The sequence below is a fragment of the Pelodiscus sinensis genome, chromosome 4 (assembly GCF_049634645.1).
Source record: "Pelodiscus sinensis isolate JC-2024 chromosome 4, ASM4963464v1, whole genome shotgun sequence".
NCBI lineage: Eukaryota > Metazoa > Chordata > Testudines > Trionychidae > Pelodiscus > Pelodiscus sinensis.
In genome coordinates, this window is record NC_134714.1 from 66,466,672 (window position 1) to 66,487,555 (window position 20,884).

At 40.5% G+C, this 20,884-nt stretch overlaps 2 protein-coding genes across 7 annotated transcripts in view; one reads left to right on the top strand and one right to left on the bottom strand.

The window, feature by feature from the left end:
* CAPN3 (calpain 3) overlaps positions 1–4,136 on the top strand; it is a 54,926-nt gene extending 50,790 nt beyond the window's left edge. For all 4 annotated transcript variants that reach the window (XM_006130355.4, XM_006130358.4, XM_014577144.3 and 1 more), the window contains 2 exons: positions 1,091–1,149; positions 1,760–4,136. In XM_006130355.4, coding sequence (XP_006130417.1) covers positions 1,091–1,149; positions 1,760–1,786 — 86 coding nt within the window. In that variant the 3' untranslated portion in view covers positions 1,787–4,136. The remainder of the gene's footprint in view (positions 1–1,090; positions 1,150–1,759) is intronic.
* A 3,258-nt stretch (positions 4,137–7,394) lies between these two features.
* The window catches only part of ZNF106 (zinc finger protein 106), an 80,158-nt gene continuing 66,668 nt past the window's right edge, over positions 7,395–20,884 (bottom strand). For all 3 annotated transcript variants that reach the window (XM_075927230.1, XM_075927229.1, XM_075927231.1), the window contains 4 exons: positions 20,355–20,426; positions 17,937–18,008; positions 16,813–16,959; positions 7,395–12,196 (listed from right to left, as the gene is read on the bottom strand). In XM_075927230.1, the coding sequence (XP_075783345.1) occupies positions 12,140–12,196; positions 16,813–16,959; positions 17,937–18,008; positions 20,355–20,426 (348 nt within the window). In that variant the 3' untranslated portion in view covers positions 7,395–12,139. The remainder of the gene's footprint in view (positions 12,197–16,812; positions 16,960–17,936; positions 18,009–20,354; positions 20,427–20,884) is intronic.

Here is a 20,884-nt window from a genome sequence, read left to right on the forward strand (position 1 = left end):
TCAATATGCAGGGCTCTACACATGGTCAGTCCCAAGCAAAAACTGCTCTAAAGCACCACTGAAAGGTTGTGTCTAGACTGCATCCCTTTTCTGTAAAAGGGATGCAAATTAGACACATCGCAATTGCAAATGAAGCGGGGATTTAAATCCCCCCCGCTTAATTTGCATAAACATGGCTGCTGCTTTTTTCCGGCTCGGAGCTTTGCCGGAAAAAAGCGCCAGTCTAGACACGGATCTTTCGGAAAATAAAGCCTTTTCCGAAAGATCCCTTATTCCTCTTAAAATAAGGAATAGACACAGCCAAAAAGGTTAATAGTAGTGATCAGTATGAAAATTAGCTATCATTTCCATAATGAACTTCATCTGTTCTGTAGTACTTTGCCCTAGTTTAAGCTACGAGTCTCATACTCTGTAAGCTCTTTCATAGCAGGAACGGTTTTACATTACTAGAACACTAATGAATATAAGATATTCCATAAATAAGGCTGCCACTGACCGGTATTTGGTAGCTACAACTAGAGTGAAATGCAGCTGCTTTAATATAATTAGTCATAGGGAGCGGAGTTTTTCAGCACCTGCACTTTTCTTTCTTTCCAGATGTGTATATTATTTGGGTACAGTCTTCCTCTCAATCCCATGTATCCTTGCTCCTACCTAACTGGCTGTGTATAAATCCAGCTACTAAAGACAAGAGGACCCTCATCTATGAATGTTGTTTTCCTCACTGTTCCGACACTTTGAATCTGTTGTCAAGTTGATATATTATCTCCATTTTTCATCTGAAGGATGTGATTATGGAGTTATATGTGAGGTGGCCATGGGTGAATGTGTTGTTGTAATCATTTCACACATGGCCTCAAGGGTTATGTGACATGACAAGTACAGCTTCTACATCCACAAGAAAATAAGTAACAGTGCCTTACTGACTCTAGCTGAGGAACAACAGAACAGGCAGACACAACAAGGTGGCCAGCTGAATAACTATTACCACGATTCTGTACAACAGATCGTGCCTGTAGTTTGCTTTGTTATATATAGGATGGCCTTTAATTTATCCATAGTGATTGTGCACTAATTTGTCTTCCCTTAGGAGCATTCCATGCCTTTGATAAAGATGGAGATGGTATAATTAAACTCAACGTCTTGGAGGTAAATAATTTTATCTGTGTATTTTTTCTTTGGCCTATGGTCAGGCTGATACATTTTGTTTTAACTCCTCATCATCCATATTCTTAAGGGAATCTTGTCAGAGTTAAACACACATTATTGTCCAAATGGTAAAATACGGATCAAGTCTGCTAGAGAATATGCTATTGCTATAGGGGCTGATAAAAACTTATCTGAAGGCATAGTTTCATAGTCCAAGCTTCTGTCTTGAAATATCTAAACGACCTGTAATTACTCAGATGGCAGCAGACTGAACGTAGCCCTTTACCTACTGTAAAAGTAAGCTTCCAATACTTTTACTCCATGTAAGGCTTGTGGGTAAGATTAAAAAAATAAACAAACAGAAGGTGCATTTGCCGTGGGTAGGAATGGAGGAGCCCCTGACACTTTGCAGTAGGATAGGGATTTGAGAAAGTGGCCCAGGACAAAATTCACACTATTGCCACTGCTCAAAATGCTGTGACACCTAGTGTTAGCAGTTAGCCATTCTCAGTGTTCTGTTGCGTGAATGATGAGAATAACAATTGTTTACCATTTTTCCAGTCATGTTGAAATCACTTCTATTGCTACATAACTTTCTCTCTTCCTTCAGTGGCTGCAACTCACCATGTATGCTTAAAATCCACCTGGCCTCCCTCCCCTTGTGCATGAACAATGCCCACTACGCTCAGGATTTCTGTTGGAAGCAACCAGGCACATTCACCTCAGAATATGAAGGACTTCTCAACGCAGCTGCCTCCCCTGATAAGAGCCACAGAGCGAGGAATCATTGTTACTCAAGGCAATGTGCATCTTCCTACTGAACTCCAGGAAGGCGCAATATCATTTAGCAGAGTGCGAACTGGAGGTCACTATCTGAAAACTAATATATTAATCCCTCCCTGATATTTTGCTTTTGCAACAAAGTTAACTTATTGATGACCAAATTTAAGCATTTTCAGCATGGTGAAGATACCTTCAGTTACTCCTCATACAAAGCACATGCCTTTCCAATACCATGCCAGCATCTGGAAAATATTTTCCCCATCTGTGTAGTAATTCTAGATCAATGGATAGTCTTTGTGGGGCTAGGTCTGTACCTAAGTTGTTACTAGTAGGCACAACCGCCATCTTCTCACTCTTCCGTTCCTCTGTTCTAATCCTGGTTTCAGTGTTGTTAGTGCTGCATCTTCACAACAATGTACTCAACTATAGATCACATTGACATGTGTTTTTTCATGTGATGAACCATCAAGTATTTTTCATATTAGGTCTCATGGGCTGGTGTTGATCTTGTACAAGAACATAAGTGATAAGACATTATGGCTATGGCTGTCTCTGGACTGCATCCCTCTGCCGACAGAGGGATGCAAATCAAGCACTTCAGAAGAGCAAATGAGCCCGGGATTTAAATATCCTGGGCTTCATTTGCATATTCATGTTCCAACGCTGTGGCTCAGTGTCGAAAGTGAAAGTAAAGTGTAGCCACAGCTCTGCTGCATTTCTGCTGACAGCGGGGGCTTTTTCGCCAGAGCCTGTACTCATGTTTTGAGGAGTGCATTGCTTGGTCTCTGCTATTTTAACCCATGGTAGCTAATTCTCCTCACCCTCACTTTTTTTTAAAGTTTAGCTGCATCTTGTGTGCCTACAAGAGCTTGCTGTGGGATTGAAAACAAAACAATGAAATGAGGCACCAACAAAAAAAAGTGAGTTTAACTCATGGGTTGGCAATAAGCAGCTTTTGGGCCAGACACGGTTCATCAGGGTTAGCCTCTGGCAGGCTGCCAGGTGATTTGTTTACTTGAGCATCTGTAGGCACAGCACCTAGCAGCTACCATTAGCCATGGTGTGCCATTCCCAGCCAATGGAGCTGGGAGAAGCAGCACAGGCAGGAACACCACTTCCCACAGCTCCCATTGGCCAGGAACAACGAACCTGGCCACCTGGAGCTGGAAGCGGCCGTACCTGCAAAGGCTCAGGTAAATAAGCATCTGTCAGCCTCCTGGGGGCTAGCCTTGGTGAACCACATCTGGCCTGCAGGTCACTTATTGCCAACCCTTGGAAATTTAACTTCTCTCCATTTTCAATAGGAACGGGGTAACTATCTCCCTTAGCCTCTTCTGATAATCTGACCTGTAAATGTCTTGATATTTGGATACTAAGCTGCCTCATGACTATCTAGAAAACATACACCATTCTACTACAGGTATATTGTTATAAACCTGTCCTAAAGGGACTGAGAAAGTTACTGGATTCAGTTCTACTGACAGTGCTAATTGCAAGTTTGCTTAGCTTCCATCTCACATGGAAACTGTATCCTTCAGTTTTTAAGCTTACAAAAACTGCACTTTAATACAAGCAACTTCTGATCTTTTACTATCTCAGCTTTTGTTCTTACAAGTCACTCACAGTGTATTTTATCAGACATACTATTATTAATCTGGAACAACTCGACTGTATCAACTGTTTGTGCCTCCTACTGATTTAATGTGTTAGTGCTGAGATTAAGGCTGGTCTATAAACTAGTACAGATCCAAAGCTGAGTTGTTAGATGGAAAGCAGCTTCCATGATTTGAAGCTCTTTTTAAAAATAGCAATGTGTCAATTACTTATCAGTTTACTCTGTTGTCTTGAGGTTTTCCTCCCAATTACATTGGCTTGTGGGTTTAAGTTAACCAGAGAGAAAGGCAAATTTACCAGACTAGCCTCAGACTTCATTCTGCAAAGCAATGAGACACCCAAAACATGAGAATTAGCTATGTGCAAAGTGGCAGGCTTATGTGATTGACAGCATGCTTAATATGGAGTTTTAGAAAGAAAAACTATTACTGTGGAACCTACAACACACACATGGTAGAAGTGGATTTATCTTGCAAGGTGATTCCAAGTCCATTTGTAAATTAAGAGGTTCCTAGCTTCATTTAATGTGACTGATTCCAGAAAATGGAATTTGGTGCAATTCAGTCTAATAAATAAATACTTGTGCTTGTGGTTTGATCCTTTGTCTTTTTGTAGGAAACATGAGGCAAAATAAAATATTGGAAAGTATTTAATTATGCTCCTGTACATAGGATGCCTTGAGGCTATTTATATGGCAGAGAGGTTGGGGTTTCATATTGATTTCCCTCTAACTTACAGGCATTTGTAAATTAGAATCAACATATAAAGTCTCCAGAACAAGTAGGTAGAGGACAGAGAAGAAATTCAAACTAATGACATCAGTTTTAGTCATGATTACAGCCTCTGTTTATGTGGTGTGGTACCAGTATTCATGGAGAAATCATCTGTTGGGTGCAGAAGAAAGCTACCACAAAATTGTAATATTTAGCCCCAAAATGTAGCACCTAATTTTTAAAAAGGGACAAACAAAAAATGAGATTAAAGATAGAATGCCAAAAAGACATTCTTAAAACGTGGAAGTTAATCCTATTAAGGAAAATAGAAAGGAGCATCAACTCTGACAACGTCTAAAAACATAACTGAGAAGACCAAAAAGGCATTTGAAGAACACTTAGCCAAAGACTTAAAATGTAATAGCAAACTTTAAGTATAGCAGAAGCATGAAGCCTATTAAACAGCCAGTCGAGCCACTGGATAAGTGAGATACAAAAAGAGAATTGAAAGATATTAAGGCCATTGCGGAGAATGAATTCTTTGCATCATCTTCCTGGCTAAGATGAGGGAGGTTCCCAAACCTCCAGAAGTGATCCCAGCTGATAAGCCTGACTTCAGTACTGAGCAAGCCAGTTGAAACTATAATAAAGAACAGTATTGTCAGACACGCATGAATATAATTTTTTGGGGATGAGTCAGCATGATTTCTGTAAAGAGTAATCAGGCTTTAACAATCTACTAGAATTCTTTGTTGGGGGTCAACAAGCATGTGGACAAGAGGGATCCAATGGTTATAGTGTACTTAGATTTTCAGAAAACCTTTGAAAAGCTCCCTCATCAAAGGTTCTTAAGCAAAATAAGCTGTCATGGGATAAGAGGGAAAGTCATCTCATGGATCAGTAACTGCTTAAAAACCAGGAAACACTGGGTAGGTATAAATGGTCAGTTTTCAGAATGGAGAAAGGTGAAATAGTGGTGTTCCCCAGGGGTTTGTTCCAACATCCTATTCAACATATTTGTAAATGATCTAGAAAAAAGGATAAACAACATGGTGGTAAAATTTGTAGACGATACAAAACTACTCAAAATAGTTAAGTCCCAGGCAGACTACAAACAGCTACAAAAAGATCTCTCAACATTGGATTGCTGAGCAACAAAATGACAAATTAAATTGAATGTCAGTAAGTGGAAAGTAATGTACATTGGAAAACAATCCTGACTGTATATATAAATGATAGGGTTTGTATTAGCTGTTACCATTTAAGAAAGATCTTGAAGTCATTGTGGACAGTTCTCTGAAAATATCACTCAATGTGCAGCAGCAGTCAAAAATGTGGCCATATTGTGGGAAGTCATTAGGAAAGGGCTAAATAATTAAGACATAGATAATACTGCCTTTATATAACTCCATGGTATGCCTGAATCTTGAATATTGTGTGTAGATGTGGTTGCTCCATCTCAAAAAAGATGCCCTTTTTTAAACTTTTCCAGTGTATCAAAAATTATATGGGTATGGAATGTCTTCTCTATGAGGAAAGATTAGTAAGACTGGAACAGTTTGGATAAGAGATGATTACAGGGGGATATGATTGAAGTCTATAAAATCATGACTGGTGTAGAGAAAATAGATAACGAAATACCATGTAGTCCTTCTCATAACACAAGAACTAGAGGGTCACCAAATAAAATTAATAAAGCAACAGGTTTAAAACAAATGAAGTATTTTTTCCCCACACAAGGTATAGTCAACTTGTGGAACTCCTTGCCAGAAGATGTTATGAAGACCACGGCTATAACAAGGTTAAAAAAAGAACTAGATATATTTGTGGAGGATAGATCCATCAATGGCTATTAGCCAGGATGGGCAGGGATGATGTCCCTAACCTCTATTTGTCAGAAGAAGGGAAATGAGCAACCACTTGATTGTGTGTTCTGTTAATAAATATGAGGTATACATATCACAGAACTGGAAGGGACCTCAAGAGGTCATCCAGTCCAGTCCTCTGCCCCTCACTGCAGGACCGAGTACCATTACTGAGAGATTTACCTCAGATCCCTAACTGGCCCCCCTCAAAGATTGAGCTCAAAACCCTGGGTTTAGCAGGCCAATGCTTAAGCCACTGAGCTATCCCTCCCCACAGGTGCCTCTCTCTGAGGCACCTGCTATTGGCCACTGTCATATGACAGGATACTGGGCTAGCTGGGCCATTGGTCTGATCCAGTATGGCCATTGTTATGTTCAAAATGTAGTGTGCATCCAATCATTACAGAAGTTCCAGAAAAAAAATAGCTACGTTTCGGCTATTCTTAAACATTGACAAATATTTTAAATTACAAAAATAATTCTGAGATGTGCCATTCAGGCAATTTATTCCTTAGAATTACTCCTAAGAAATTAGAAGCTCTAAATAACTAGATATTAAACCAGGCACATTTCATGCTGTCACTCTTTTTATTGGACCATATGCTGACTTGATATTGCTGGAATCTCAAAACAGTACCACAATACACAGGAGCAAAATGATGTGCACATTGTGGGAATGCGTTTTATTCCAATTTAGTGTCTTCTTTAAGTCAGTCTGGGCATGAATGATTTCTCCGTATCATTTAGCCAATACACCTCTACCATGGCATTCAAAACACTGGTTTGTTTGGATCTTTTTAATGCAGTTTTTGCTCAACTCAGTCTTAAGTTTTCATGCTTCAAAATGACAAAATGATTGTTTCTGAAGAGCTGAATTTTACTACTCAGCACCATTAAAATATTTAGGTGTCTACCAAGTTACAAGTCTAACTTTAGGCATCCAGATTTGAAAACATAGGCCTTTGTGTTCAAAACGCTATTAATATCCTTATCATCTCATGGCGGTACTTAAAATATTAGAGAAAGGTTAAATAACTTGCCTAAGTAACATGGCAACTCTAGTAAGGCAGTCCAGAACAGGAGGGTATCTGGATTCCAGCCCTTAGGTAAGTTCACAATCTTTATTTCTCAACTGAAAGCACGCACACATGCACACACTCTTTCTGCTCATTCCATACAACAGCTATTACAGTTGATAGATTAAATCCTTCTAAATATTCAGGGAAGGAATTAATTCCATTCAGAATTAAGAATTATGACAGACACTATCTTAGTACAAATAATTTTTATTTTTTCCTTTTTGTTTTGCTTTATAAAGTTCCATTAATATGTTCACAGCTTTGCACCAACATGAATAAGGAAAGGCCAAGTCATTCTGTGCACATGATTTACACAGCTCTACTTATGTATGAAATACTTAAAAGCCACATTGTTTTATCCCACTTTCATTCTTCCAAAGACAAGGTTTAACACTGGTGGTAAAATGAAGTTGGAAAAGGTGGCAGGAACATATTAAAAACAAAACAACCCCCTCCCCACACACACTTTACCTGCATAGTTTGCTCTTTATTTTTACTAATAAATATTTTATAAACAATAGCGAAACAAATTTCAATCATCTGGTTTGCCTGCAATTTGGGACTAATAGTACCATACATATCTGAAAACATCTTAAATTTTGTTTTTGTGTTTTTAAGTTATGAAAAGAAAGTCATTCTGTCATGACCACAGAATTATCCACAGGAATCCAAGGTTTGCTAGAACCTGATTTACACTTATACATTTTACTGTTCTTTGTTTACTTTGATCCAGCAGATTTGCAGTGTGAAGATCTGCAAATGTGCACAAAAAAACCAAACTTTGCAGCCAAACGTATGCTGATAAGTAACAAGCTTTGACAACAAATTTTGTTCATCATCATCTTATATTTTAACCACACATTTTTGAAGTCTTCATTTTAAATACTTGTCACAAGAACGTAAACAGAAGCTGGGGTATTTAATGCATTCTTGTATCCATGAATCAAAAAGGTTTTCTTTTGTCATGGGTGGGAGAATCCCCCATCTACCTACAAAATACCTCTTGAGGACTAAAGCTCAAAGTAAGGCCTCTTTGCAGAGCGTGGAGAAAAATACTAAACCATCACTAACTAGCTACCATTTCTTAAAGGCCTGCAATTGGGAGAAGAAAAGATGACTGAAAAGCAGCAGCGTCGATAATATAGTTACCAATTCAATTGTTGTTTTCTGAGAACAAATAAGATGTAATTTGGGAGATAGCTATGAAGAACACTTTTGGGAGATATTCCATGTACTCCCTCCTCCTTGGAGTTAGAGGGGGAATAGATGAACTTCATGTGGAATTCCCAGGTGTTTTTTTTTTTTTAAAGAAAGATTATATGTTGTGTGATACAAACCTCATTTCCTATGTCACCACAACACTATCACGTTCTGAGCACTTACATCCATTAAGCATAGGCATGGCATAAACAAAATATCAGTAAAGTGTGTACGCATGCGCAAATGGTGCTATGTACCTCAACTAGGACATCATATATTAGGTATACACCATCCACAGCTCTTAACCAATACATAAGAAAAAAAAAGTAGAGGAGAGTGGGGTTTTATTTTTATAACTCTTTCCATACAAGAAAAAAAACAGTCTGAAACCTGCTTCATATGTGTTGTGTTGCTTTCCTAGAGATATCTACTTTTAACTCAATATTCCCCTTTCCCAAAACAATTTCCAGTTCTTCAAGTGGAAGGATGCCAGATGTCAGACTCTTATGTGGGTTCAGGGAAGGGGGAGCAAGTTTGCCTAATAACTCTGATTTTAAATGTAAAGATCTATTGAAAAAATTCATTTACAAACTTCTGTCCCTGCAATTTTATTAGTGCTTGGAAGAACCAAGTGGTCATTAATGAATACCACCCAGAGTTCCCATTGAACTAGGTGACCCAAAACTCATAAGCCCAGATTCAAATGTCCCTGAACTTGGCAGAAGTTCAGATCCTTAAAGATAGTTTTGTGAGTTAGGGCTCCCTTAATGGAAATTTGCTGTGATGCAGCAAAGTGGTATGACAGTTTCTTCTGAACCTCAAAACTAAATACAGACAATTTATGAATATGCTGCTAAAAACTTCTTTAAAGCTCATCCGGCTACATAAATTCCTCTGTCCACCACTAATTCTAATATTTATCAACATCTGTTTCTTTGTAAGCTACCAAACACAGGCACCCAGATGGGAATCACAGTTACTTCTCTCCCGGTAGAATAGAAGGCTACATTTCATCAGTTCCAACTACCCTGGAAGAATAGTTTTAAAAGGTTAACCAAAGAAAAATATTTCAGAGGTCTTGAAATGAATTAAAAAGAGTAGGAAATCTTTAGATGAGACATCTCCCACCTAATTACTTATAGGGTTTTGGGAGGGTCGTTATTTAGTCAGGAACATAAATGAAAAAAGTGCAAGAACTGCATGTCTTGCAACACTTAATAGAGCAAAAAGGACATACACATTCTTGCAAACACACTCAAAGGTTTCCTAACATATGAAACTGGGAAAAAATGAGAAGTACCACAAGTAACAAAATGCACATGCATAGGCATGTGTGCACACATCAGTCCTCAAAATGATACAAACACTCCACTCTGCAACCTTGTCCTTAATACACATGGCTCTGTACCTTCACTTCAAATCACATTCTATGAAGAATATCTTAAAAAAATTCACATTGTTTCTCCCACATCTTTGCATGTCCCCTTCCCATTGTGTGAAAGCTCCTGAATGTCAGTTGTTTAGGAGTTGCTTTTAAGCCTTCCACAACCTTCTGTTTTAAGGTTTTCATCAATCTTAAACTACTTTCACTGTAAAAGGAGTTGCCAAAAAATCCCACCACACACACACACATTACACTGCTCAGAGAGCATCTTGAATTAGACTGGCACTCCATCCATAGGCCACAGCAAAAATGTCAAGTCCCCAGTGCAAGTCACTGCTTTTCTTTGGAGAACTCTTTTCAAAACAGAAAAACATAGCAATACATTAAGAACCTATTTGTCTTAGAGCCATAAAGATCTCTACAGCTCAGGAAATAAGGTGAGCACTTCATTCCATTTCTAAAGTTAGAGAGATACAAGAAAAATATTGATTTTGTGTAACTACAGAGTTTTTCACCCCTCTGCCAGACACAACATAAAAGGGATGAACTTAAGAAACTCAATCCACTCAATACATCTTTGATTTAGCAGCAGGCTAGAGTATACAGAGGGCTTCTCTCAATCACTTCAGTGGACAAAAAGGTTTCTCTATTACCAAACACTAAGGCTATAACATTAAATAATTGATATTAGGAACATTTAAATCTTGACTCCAGTAAACGAAGAGATACCACCAGACAAAATTCTAAGCATATTCAACCTCTTTGGCATGTTCTGGACTCATCTATGAAAATAACAGTTTCTGACACCTAGTTCTTGCCTTCTGTGAACATCTGAGCCAGAATTAAAATGGAAAGTAAGAGCTCTTACTAGAACAGGAGGGAAAGCTCACCCTTTGCTACCTTCACTTAGTCTCATGACCTAAAAGATGCATGGGAGAAAGGGGGACAGGGAGGGACCAATCTCACAAACAGCCTTTTTTATTTTGCAGTTCTTGCTGGACAAATGAGATTTCAGTCCACCTCAGGAATAAGTAAGGAGCAAATCAGACCACTAGAAAGAATAAGCATGGCCTTCCCTTTATGACAGTTTCTCAGTGGTATCTTAAAAGCATTTGTAGAATTAAATCTTCTACAGATGATATGCACTTGGTACCCTCAGCTTCTGCTTAAGATCTTGGACTCCAAATTCCTGCTCCACACACAGTAGCTCTTTTTTTGCACACTTCCATGATAAACTTGAGTGACTGAACCTGGTGTAGCCCATGTCAATTTACAATGGAAACAGAGCAATACCAAAATGGCTTTGTTCAGAGATGTGGTTGCTCAATAAACCTCCTTTCCATAAAGAGACATGATTGCAGTACCAGTCAACAAAATTCTGTGTAAAAATAAGAATCTCAGCTAAAATAAGTCATGAATTCTGCCAAAATTAGCTACCAAAAAAATCAGGAATCATCAGCTCTAGTGTTTTATCAAGACAGTTGTGGTTGTTAAAATGCAAAATACAAAGCTGGCATTACTCTGTGTACTGTCTGCCACAAAGGTCTCTACTTGTCTTTTAATGTGCTATGAAGGAAGAAGGCTGGTTACTTTGCTGTTGCAACAACTTTAAAAAAAAAAAATCATCTCTGCCCTCACTACAAATCTCCTTAGAAAATGTAAGGTGTAGGACAGTGAAATCCAATCACTGCACTTTTTATCAGAGCAACCTTTAAACAAAGAATAAAAATGTCAAAACATAAATTGCAGTTAACATTAAAAAAGGAACCACTTTATTCCTGTTTCCCATTAAAATACTATATAGTTTTATGAGGATAGCCAAAATTTGTACTGGAAATTGAGTGTTAACCTTCTGTGGAACTAGTGTCTTTCTAGTTAGAAATGTTTTATTAAAATTGGCTAAAAAATGAAAGTATGTGTGGGATTTAAATACAACATGAAACAGACAGGTGAACACTACTCGCCTTCGTTAAATCCTTTCACATTTGAAGGTGAGTGTGAATGCCAGCACAGTTTTATTTCAATCAGAGTATCTATCCTTCTGAATGCCCAATTGTAGATACACAGAATGCACTTACTCAAATGGGCAGACAAGCAGAGATGTTCATAGCGTCTTCTGATGAATAAAAACTGGACAAAAATCTTCTGTTTGGTCTGAGTGTTAATGGGCTGCTCCCATTTCTACAGAGTTGCATGTGATGTGCAGTCTCTGTAGGAAGGCAGGTAGGCCTCACTCCCTTTTTCCATTCCAAGGAGGAAAAGAAGGAGAAAAGAGGACAGGGTAAGAGGTTGATGATGTATGGAATAGTTCTGATGTATAAAATTACTTCCCAATATGGGAGGTGAAAAGCTTCATGAGTCAATTCTGCTGTCATCCTTGGCATGTCTTTCAATATGTCCTGCAGCATCCTGGGAAGAGAGGAACATAGAACAAGTCATTAAAGAACTAGTATAAAGGATTCTAAAAGCCTCAGTGCACCGCATTCTGGATACATTAAGAAATCACTGGCCTGCAGAAGTTATTAACACCCTGCAATTCGTATCAAATGTACCTAGAAAACAAGACATGAATAAGTACAATATAAAGCATCCCATCTCCCACACACGCCCTCCATGCCAGACAGGATGTATTTCTTGTGAGACATCCAAAATCAGTGCTTTAGGATACCATTTAAGAGGCACAACCTCATTTCTTGGTGAGAATAGAGTTGTTTTCTTAAATCTGCACAATATTCAATTCTATAGTTGGGATTCTAGTTTAATGCTTCAGGCTAGTTTCCTTGTTACCTAATCCAGGATCCCAAAGAACCTCTTTCTTGTGAATAGCAGCCCGTATGAGTTCTCTCTTGATAGCAGTAGGGCACAAAGACTGATCCTAAAGTCCTCCTCGCCCTCTTTTCCCTCTCTCTCTCTCTCTCTTTTTTAATATAAAGACAAAAGGCCCATTTGCAATTATAATTATTATTATTTATCAACCAAGAAAGGGTAAGGGAAAAAGGAAAGACAACTGCACTTTAGACATTGTTGCTAATAGACTTCAATCGCTTCCTTTGACCACACTGGACCAAAAATTTCTGATCAAGAGAACTATGGTAAACACCATTATAAAACACAAGCTAAAAGCTTCTGGGGGGAAATTTAACTAGTAAGACTCTCAGATAATCCATGTCCATACTATTTAGGGGAAAATTAGTAGAATGCTACTAGCAACTGCTAATTTAAACACTATACAATTCACAATTCTGATTAGTCACCAAGAGGAATGGAAGATCTAGTGATACACCATGGGGATCAGCTTTGTTGTATTTATCACGTTTACTAGGATGATATATTGAAGAAGGTCACTTGTTAGGCACTGTATAAATATGTAATAGACATGATTCTAGCCTCAAATATCTTACAGCAGAATTAAAGATGCAACAGGGGAACAAAGAGAATGAGGGAGGGAGAATGAGGGTAATGGAGGGGATCCTCAAGGAATCCATTTTAAAGCACTTGGAAGAGAGGAAGGTGATCAAGAATAGTCAGCATGGATTCATGAAGGGCAAGTCCTGCCTGACCAATCTGATTAGCTTCTATGAGGAGGTAACTGGCTCTGTGGATATGGGGAAGTCAATGGATGTGATATATCTTGACTTTAGCAAGGCTTTTGATACGATCTCCTACAATATTCTTACCAGCAAGTTAAGGGAATGTGGATTGGATAAATGGACAGTAAGATGGATAGAAAGCTGGCTGGAAGGTCGGGCCCAGCGGGTAGTGATCAACGGCTCGATGTCAGGATGGCGGTCAGTTTCTAGCGGAGCGCCCCAAGGTCTGGTTCTGGGACCGGTTTTGTTCAACATCTTTATTAATGACCTGGATAAAGGGGATGGATTGCATGCCCAGCAAGTTTGCGGATGACACTAAGCTAAGGGAAGAAGTAGATACGCTGGAGGGCAGGGATAGAGTCCACAGTGACTTAGACAAATTGGAGGATTGGTTCACAAGAAATATGATGAGATTCAACAAGGACAAGTGTAGAGTCCTGCACTTGGGACGGAAGAATTGTTATAGGCTGGGGACCAACTGGCTAAGTAGCAGTTCTGTAGAAAAGGACCTGGGGGTTACAGTGGATGAGAAGCTGGATATGAGTCAACAGTGTGCCCTTGTAGCCAAGAAGGCTAATGGCATATGAGGTTGCATTAAGAGAACCATTGCCAGTCGATCCAGAGATGTGATTATTCCTCTTTACTTGGCTCTGGTGAGGCCACATCTGGAGTACTGTGTCCAGTTCCGGGCCCCCAATTACAAGAAGGATGTGGATGCATTGGAGAGGGTCCAGCGGAGGAAAACCAAAATGATTAGGGGGCTGGAACATATGACCTATGAGGAGAGGCTGAGGGACTTGGGTCTATTCAGTCTGCAGAAGAGAAGAGTGAGGGAGGATTTGATAGCAGCCTTCAACTTCCTGAAGGGAGGTTCCAAAGAGGCTAGAGAAAGGCTGTTCACAGTAGTGACGGATGGCAGAACAAGGAACAATGGTCTCAAGTTGCGGTGGGAGAGGTCCACGTTGGATATTAGGAAAAACTATTTCACTAGGAGGTGGTGAAGCACAGCAATGGGTTACCTAGGGAAGTAATAGAGTCTCCATCTCTAGAGGTTTAAAAGTCTTGGATTGACAAAGCCCTGGCTGGGTTGATTTAATTGGGATTGGTCCTTCCTTGGGCAGGGGGCTGGACTTGATGGCCTTCTAGGGTCTCTTCCAGCTCTATGGTTCTATAATTCTATGAACTATAAGATTACAAATACTAGTTACATTCGTAGCTTGATAGCCATGAATACTTTTAGAGGCCATTTCCCTTCCCATTTCTGAAGTACAAGATATAAAAAGTACATCAGTACATCTCAATGGACATGTAGCAATTATCAGTTTTCCCATAACTAATCGGGGTTGCCTTCTGCCACCCCTGCTCATGTCGAAAGGTATGCAGTTCAGTGAATAATCCCATCTTTTTTATTAAAAGAGTGAGGAAGTGGCAGAATCTGGCCCTATGAATATATATTCCTTCTCATCTCCAAACTACAGCTTAATTTAGAATATTGAGATTTGCTCTTGGTGGGCTATTTTCACTATATGTAGATTTTAGAAGATTAGTTAAAGACTATTATTCTGCTTTTCAGTCATCAGACAAACCTCCTTTCATTGCGCACTTTTATAGAAGTCAACAAAAAGAAGGTAGACTAACAGCTTTACCTCCCTAGAATAAGAATGGCTTTACTGATTGTGACAGCCTGTCACTGATCGGGGGGCGGGACGGCCAGAACCCCGATCCCCCGGAGATTGCCGCCGGGGAACCGGCTCTCCGGTGTTTCCCCAGCTCGCGCGGGCGGCGGCGGGCGGGGGAACTCCCCCCGCGCCTGCGCCGTGCCGACTCCTTCCCCGCGTCGCCGGACGGCGCGGCGGATCAGCTGGGCGGCAGGACGCTGCACGGCGGCGTGCCCGGAAGGGGAGGAGTCCCCAGGAGCGGCGAATACGGCGGGCCAGCTCAAAAGGGCTGGCCGCCGGCACAGGAGGAGGCAGGCTCCCGGCAGGAGCAGAGGAGCCGAGCCGGAGGCAGGACGGAGCCCGGGCGGCACACCCCGCGGCTACCAGCCCGGCGCTGGGCCCGGGGGCTTCGGGACAGCCACTGCCCCTGGTGGTCCCTCAGCCCGTCGGCTGACGGGGGGCGTACCCCACCGCGTCGTGCCCAGCAGGAGCGGGACGCGCGGAAACGGAACGGCGCCTCAGAGCGATCCCCCAAGGATACGTCGGGAAGCGAGACCCCACGAGACCCCGAACCAGGGTAGGTGGGAAGGCGGCGGGCCCGATTGGCGGGCACCGCCCGGGGGGAGGAAGGAGTCCGGGGCAGAGCGCTTTTGGCGGCCGTGGGTGGACGAGTTTCGGAGGGATTAGCTCCCTCGTCCACCGCGTCGGGGCCTTAGCCAGCCCCGGCGCCCAGGGCCCCGGGCTGGGACCCGGAGAGAGGGCGGGACCGGGTCCCCCTCCCACCCCCGAGGGGAGTATCCCGCTCCCCGCGGCTTGCGCAGAGAGCCGTAGCGAGTGACGACCCCCGCAAGGGGAAAACGTTGGACCAGGGGCCGGCTGCCCCACCCCGCTTGGGCGGGTGACTGTCGTCGGGTTTGCTGACCCCCCCTCCCCCTTGGGAGGGGGTGATCGCACCCGTTACCGGGGGTCCCCGTTGGGGGCTCCGAGGCCGGATAGGCCCAAGGAAGGGGGACACGAGGGTTCGCTGACCCCCCCCTCTTGGCTCAAGAGGGGGTGATCGCACCCGGAGAACCCCCACACTGATAAATATGCAAGATCTTCCGTCGTACTTTAGTTCAGGTAATGTAAGACTCTCATACTATCTCTGTGAAATGAAAATCTCAGTTCTCCCAGTTGTGCTAATATCAACTCAGAAATCTCTTTGCATCATCTGTATTTAATTTGTTAAACCCAGCTATGACCATTTTAGGACCATTCAATGAAAGATTTTGCTCCCTCAGAACTGAGAAAAACAACATTCAGGAAAAATAAATATTATTTTCCACTTATAAAACTTGAAAATAATGGAATCAAGATGCAGTTAAAAAGGCAATACTTACGCTTTTCTTTAAAAAAGCAAATTTCCATTCCTAGGCACAAGTACAGTTAGCCTCTTTAAATGTTTGGAAAATGACAACCACTATCAGCAACAAACTGTGTATCTTATTTTACACTGTTTCAGAATGACCACATGACTCAGAACAGACTAAAGCTGTATTGTGAATGATGTGTTAAGGATCAAGTCCAGCTGGACTTGCTTATATCAATACTTTTACTCAATTCAATTCAACTGTCTGCATGTCTGAAGCTAGCAGGATTTGACCATGAATAGGCAAGTCCCCCAACTATGGTAACAGAGCACATGCTTTATATCTAAGATTCTGTCACTCAATATATATTTTCTTACTCTGCTTTTTTCCCCTTCCCACTATACAAATGCAATTTCTTCACCACATACCTGCTTGGAACCTTTCTTGGAAGTAAAGAAGGCATCACAGTTCTTCCAGCGACATTTTAAGGTCTGAAAATGTGGGTTGGTGTGATCGGTCAGCAAGTGTTGTTTCAGATGATCCACAACTCCAAATATCAATGAACATCCATGCCACTGGTGGGAGAATGTATTGTAATAAGCAGGGGGAGGGAAGAGGGTAGTGAGGGAAAAGAGGAAGTGAAGAAGTTAGATAATGCTCTTATCCCAGCTGCTGCCAAACAATTTTCCACCAAAAGTTGTCTGGCACACACTGCCTCCACATTTCATACTCTCTCATACCGAACTACAGGGGCAATGTCTCCAGACTACTTTGGGAGGCTATGGAAACTTCTTCACTGATATTTTCAAAATGAGTGACAATAGTTCAGCCACAATCACACCACCTTGGCAGAGAGCTAGACAAGATGACCCTTGTTGTCATTTCAAATGGTATGATTCTATTAGAATAAGTTTTAGGGAGAAATAAAATTGGTGCAACAGACACATAAGGCTCTGTGCTGTCTTTTCTAGTTAAGCTAAGTCTAGAACAAATGGCTCTCAATGGAGCATTACAGCCATTAAACTTGCCAGCATGAACATGTATCAGCAAGGAAAGTGAACATTTCTAGCATAGAAATGCACATATTTAGGAAGCCAGAAAACTAGGAGGTAAGGGGTTTTTGTTTTTTAACAAAGCAAAATTTATATGCAAAACTAATATCACTAAGATTAGAAGAACTGTTTCTGTATACAGAGGGTGCAGTAGAAGTTTTCTGTTTTAGAAGTTGGCACTTGCCACCAACTCAGTTGAAACAGTTAATGTAAGTGAAGAATTTTTTTAAAAAAATGATCACTTATCTACCTCAACACAGAGCACCTACCATATATTACAGGGATCCTGCAAGGCAGCTGCTCCCAGAGTTTAAACTATTTTCATGATGGAATTTCAAAGATGTGTGACTGGTTAAATTGAAAGAGTGTTCTAAAAATATCATGCAAATGAATCTGTTCAAGCCTCTGATTTCTGTCCCAACACAGGAGATTGGTCCAGAAATAATAATAATTAAAAAAAAGGATAAAGAGCCAAACACTAGAAATGCTTTGTTCCTTACCCAGCAACGGTAATTTTGCATCAGGTTAAGCCGCACAGCTTGGACGCTGCCATCATAGCAGCCAGTGTAGATCTGTGAAGATAAGTTCATGAGGAAAAAAAAAGACATTTTTAAAGAGATAAATAAGCAAAACGACAAAGCATGAAACATATAAAGTGGAAAGCCTATGCTTAAGACTTCTAAATTTGAAATACTTCTTAGTTGCAACATTTATGATTTAAAAATACTGTTTTTTAAACAAAGTCATTCAGAGACTTGAGTCAGATGCTCTGCTGAATACCTGTAATATGCCGAGAACCAGAATGAGAAAGTACTCTCCCATTTCCATATACAAACTAAATGCAAAACAATTTGCTTTTTGTTGTTTAGAGTCTAAATTGGATTGTAAAAATCCTTTCAATTTTAGTAGTGATTAACTGGGAAGTTAAATTATTCTTCCACCTGACAGAGTTCCTATAAGACATTTCCAGGAGTTAGCCATTGAGATACTGGCTTACAGACCATGTAGAAGTCTGTTGTTTCTGATCTCTAATAATCTGCAGTAAACTGATGGCTAAAGGTTCAGTTTTGTAGTTCTGCGGAAATATGAAGCTAACAGCTCAGGTGCATCTGACGAAGTGGGTCTTTGCCCACGAAAGCTTATGTTCCTACACTTCAGTTAGGGTACGTCTAGACTACATGCCTCTGTCGCCAGAGGCATGTAGATTAGGCTACCCGACATAGGAAAATGAAGCAGCGATTTAAATAATCGCCGCTTCATTTAAATTTACATGGCTGCCGCGCTGAGCTGACAAACAGCTGATCAGCTGTTTGTCGGCTCAGCGCGATAGTCTGGACGCGCGGGTGTCGACATCAAAGGTGTTTGTCGACCACCCAGGTGAACCTCATCCCAGGAGGCATACCTGGGTGGTCGACAAACACCTTTGATGTCGACACCCGCGCGTCCAGACTATCGCGCTGAGCCGACAAACAGCTGATCAGCTGTTTGTCGGCTCAGCGCGGCAGCCATGCAAATTTAAATGAAGCGGCAATTATTTAAATCGCCGCTTCATTTTCCTATGTCATGTAGCCTAATCTACATGCCTCTGGTGACAGAGGCATGTAGTCTAGACGTACCCTTAGTCTATAAGGTGCCACAGGACTCTCTGCCGCTAGCTCAGAAGCTGACACATTGTTTCTTATTTCCACTATCGGAAGAGATCAAATATTTATGTACTGCATGGAAGAGACTACATTCTAGTGTTCAAACAAATATAGAAGAGTAAGAAAATGTCCATTGTATAGCATACTTTACTGACACCTGAACTGAGGCTTCATTTGTATTTAGATGCTTAAGGCTAATACTGGATCATCTCATGTCTGTAGCTCTCTGAGCCAGACATATGGCATTAATTTCATTTCCATGGTGTGCATTGTTACTATAATCAAAACAGTGAAAATATCAAAACCCTAAATTGTAACTCTTTCAGCGTGTCCTGCTTCAGACATTGTCTCTAGCAGCTATATGATAAGCCTTAGAAATACAGTGTAGCATAAATCTTGGACCACCGTCACACAGCTTGGGCACAGTTAAATCTCAACTTCAGCCCCATGAGAAGTGGAGCTAAGAAAAAATATAATTTTCTCTTACTGCAGTGCTTCTCAGTTTTCCTACACTTCACTCTTTTGTTTTTACAATTTTAAAATTCAGAAGTATTAAGCACTTTCCATTTTAGCTCTCAATTTTTAGGAACAAGTTTTCAGCTGCACATTCTTAAGAATTTTTAAGGGCATTCAGCTTAAGCAGGCAAGCATTCATACCTTGGTATGTACTAGAAACCTTAATTTTCATGTACATTAGGGTATTTGTATATACAAATCAGTAAAAAATGTTGCAAGCACTTCAGCATGTGTTAATTTGAAAGTGTGGTCCTGAACGTTGGAAGTGGTTAGTGAAATCCTACTAAGTCTAATCATATGCTGTAGCTGCTAGAGAAAATGTCTGAAACAGGACAGTTACACCTAAAGCATCATTTTAGGGTCTGAAAACTAACTTTCGATTATAGTAACAATGCACACTATGAAGATGAAACAAACTAATGTCTGGCTAACAGAGAGCTAGTGTCATGAGATGATACAATATTAGCAAATCAGACAGTTCAATTTCCCCAACACAATTTAGCATACGAGTTACATTCCAGAATTGCTACATTGCTATAGTTACCTTGATATATAATTAATATAGAAATGCTGTTTATCATTATTTTTCTTTTGACTGCCATTTTAAATGGTCCTCTCTTTAGTAGAAAGTCAGGAAAGTTAAAATAATTAAAATTATCTACCTCAGATATCAATAAAATCTGGAATCAACACCACCATCACCCATTCAAGCAGTTAACAAACAAGACTTCTATTTTAGATCCAAGAAAGGATAATTACCATGCTCTTATGAATAGTCATACACATGATCATATCTGAGTGTCCTCCGTAGACTTGCAAACGGTCATGAGACTTGGTAAGAAAAGAAACAAATAGTCAAGCATTTAATAGTTTGACATTGTGCAGGCATTTTTTTTGTTGGCTTCCATAATCAATGGTGATTTTTTTAAAAGAGTTAGGAGACTCACTATTAAATGAGACTTGTAAAATCCTTGTGTGCACCACATCCTACAATCACATTGTACTATCTACTATGAATTTCTTAGTTAGTGGAAAGGATCCCATCATTTTTCCTCACTCGGCTCTTTCAGGGCTATTGAAAGGCTGGACTCAACTCCCTTAAGAACCAGTTAACACCACTAATCACTTGGAGGGATTGTTTAGAAAGCATTTGTTCTTCAGGAGCTACGGATATTGCTTCACTAATCTTCCCAGCTCTCGCCAAGTCAGCACACAACATACTATGAGAATCCAATTTGTTTTCTGCATGAGAGTACTGACCATTAGGTAGAGGATATTAAACTGATCTA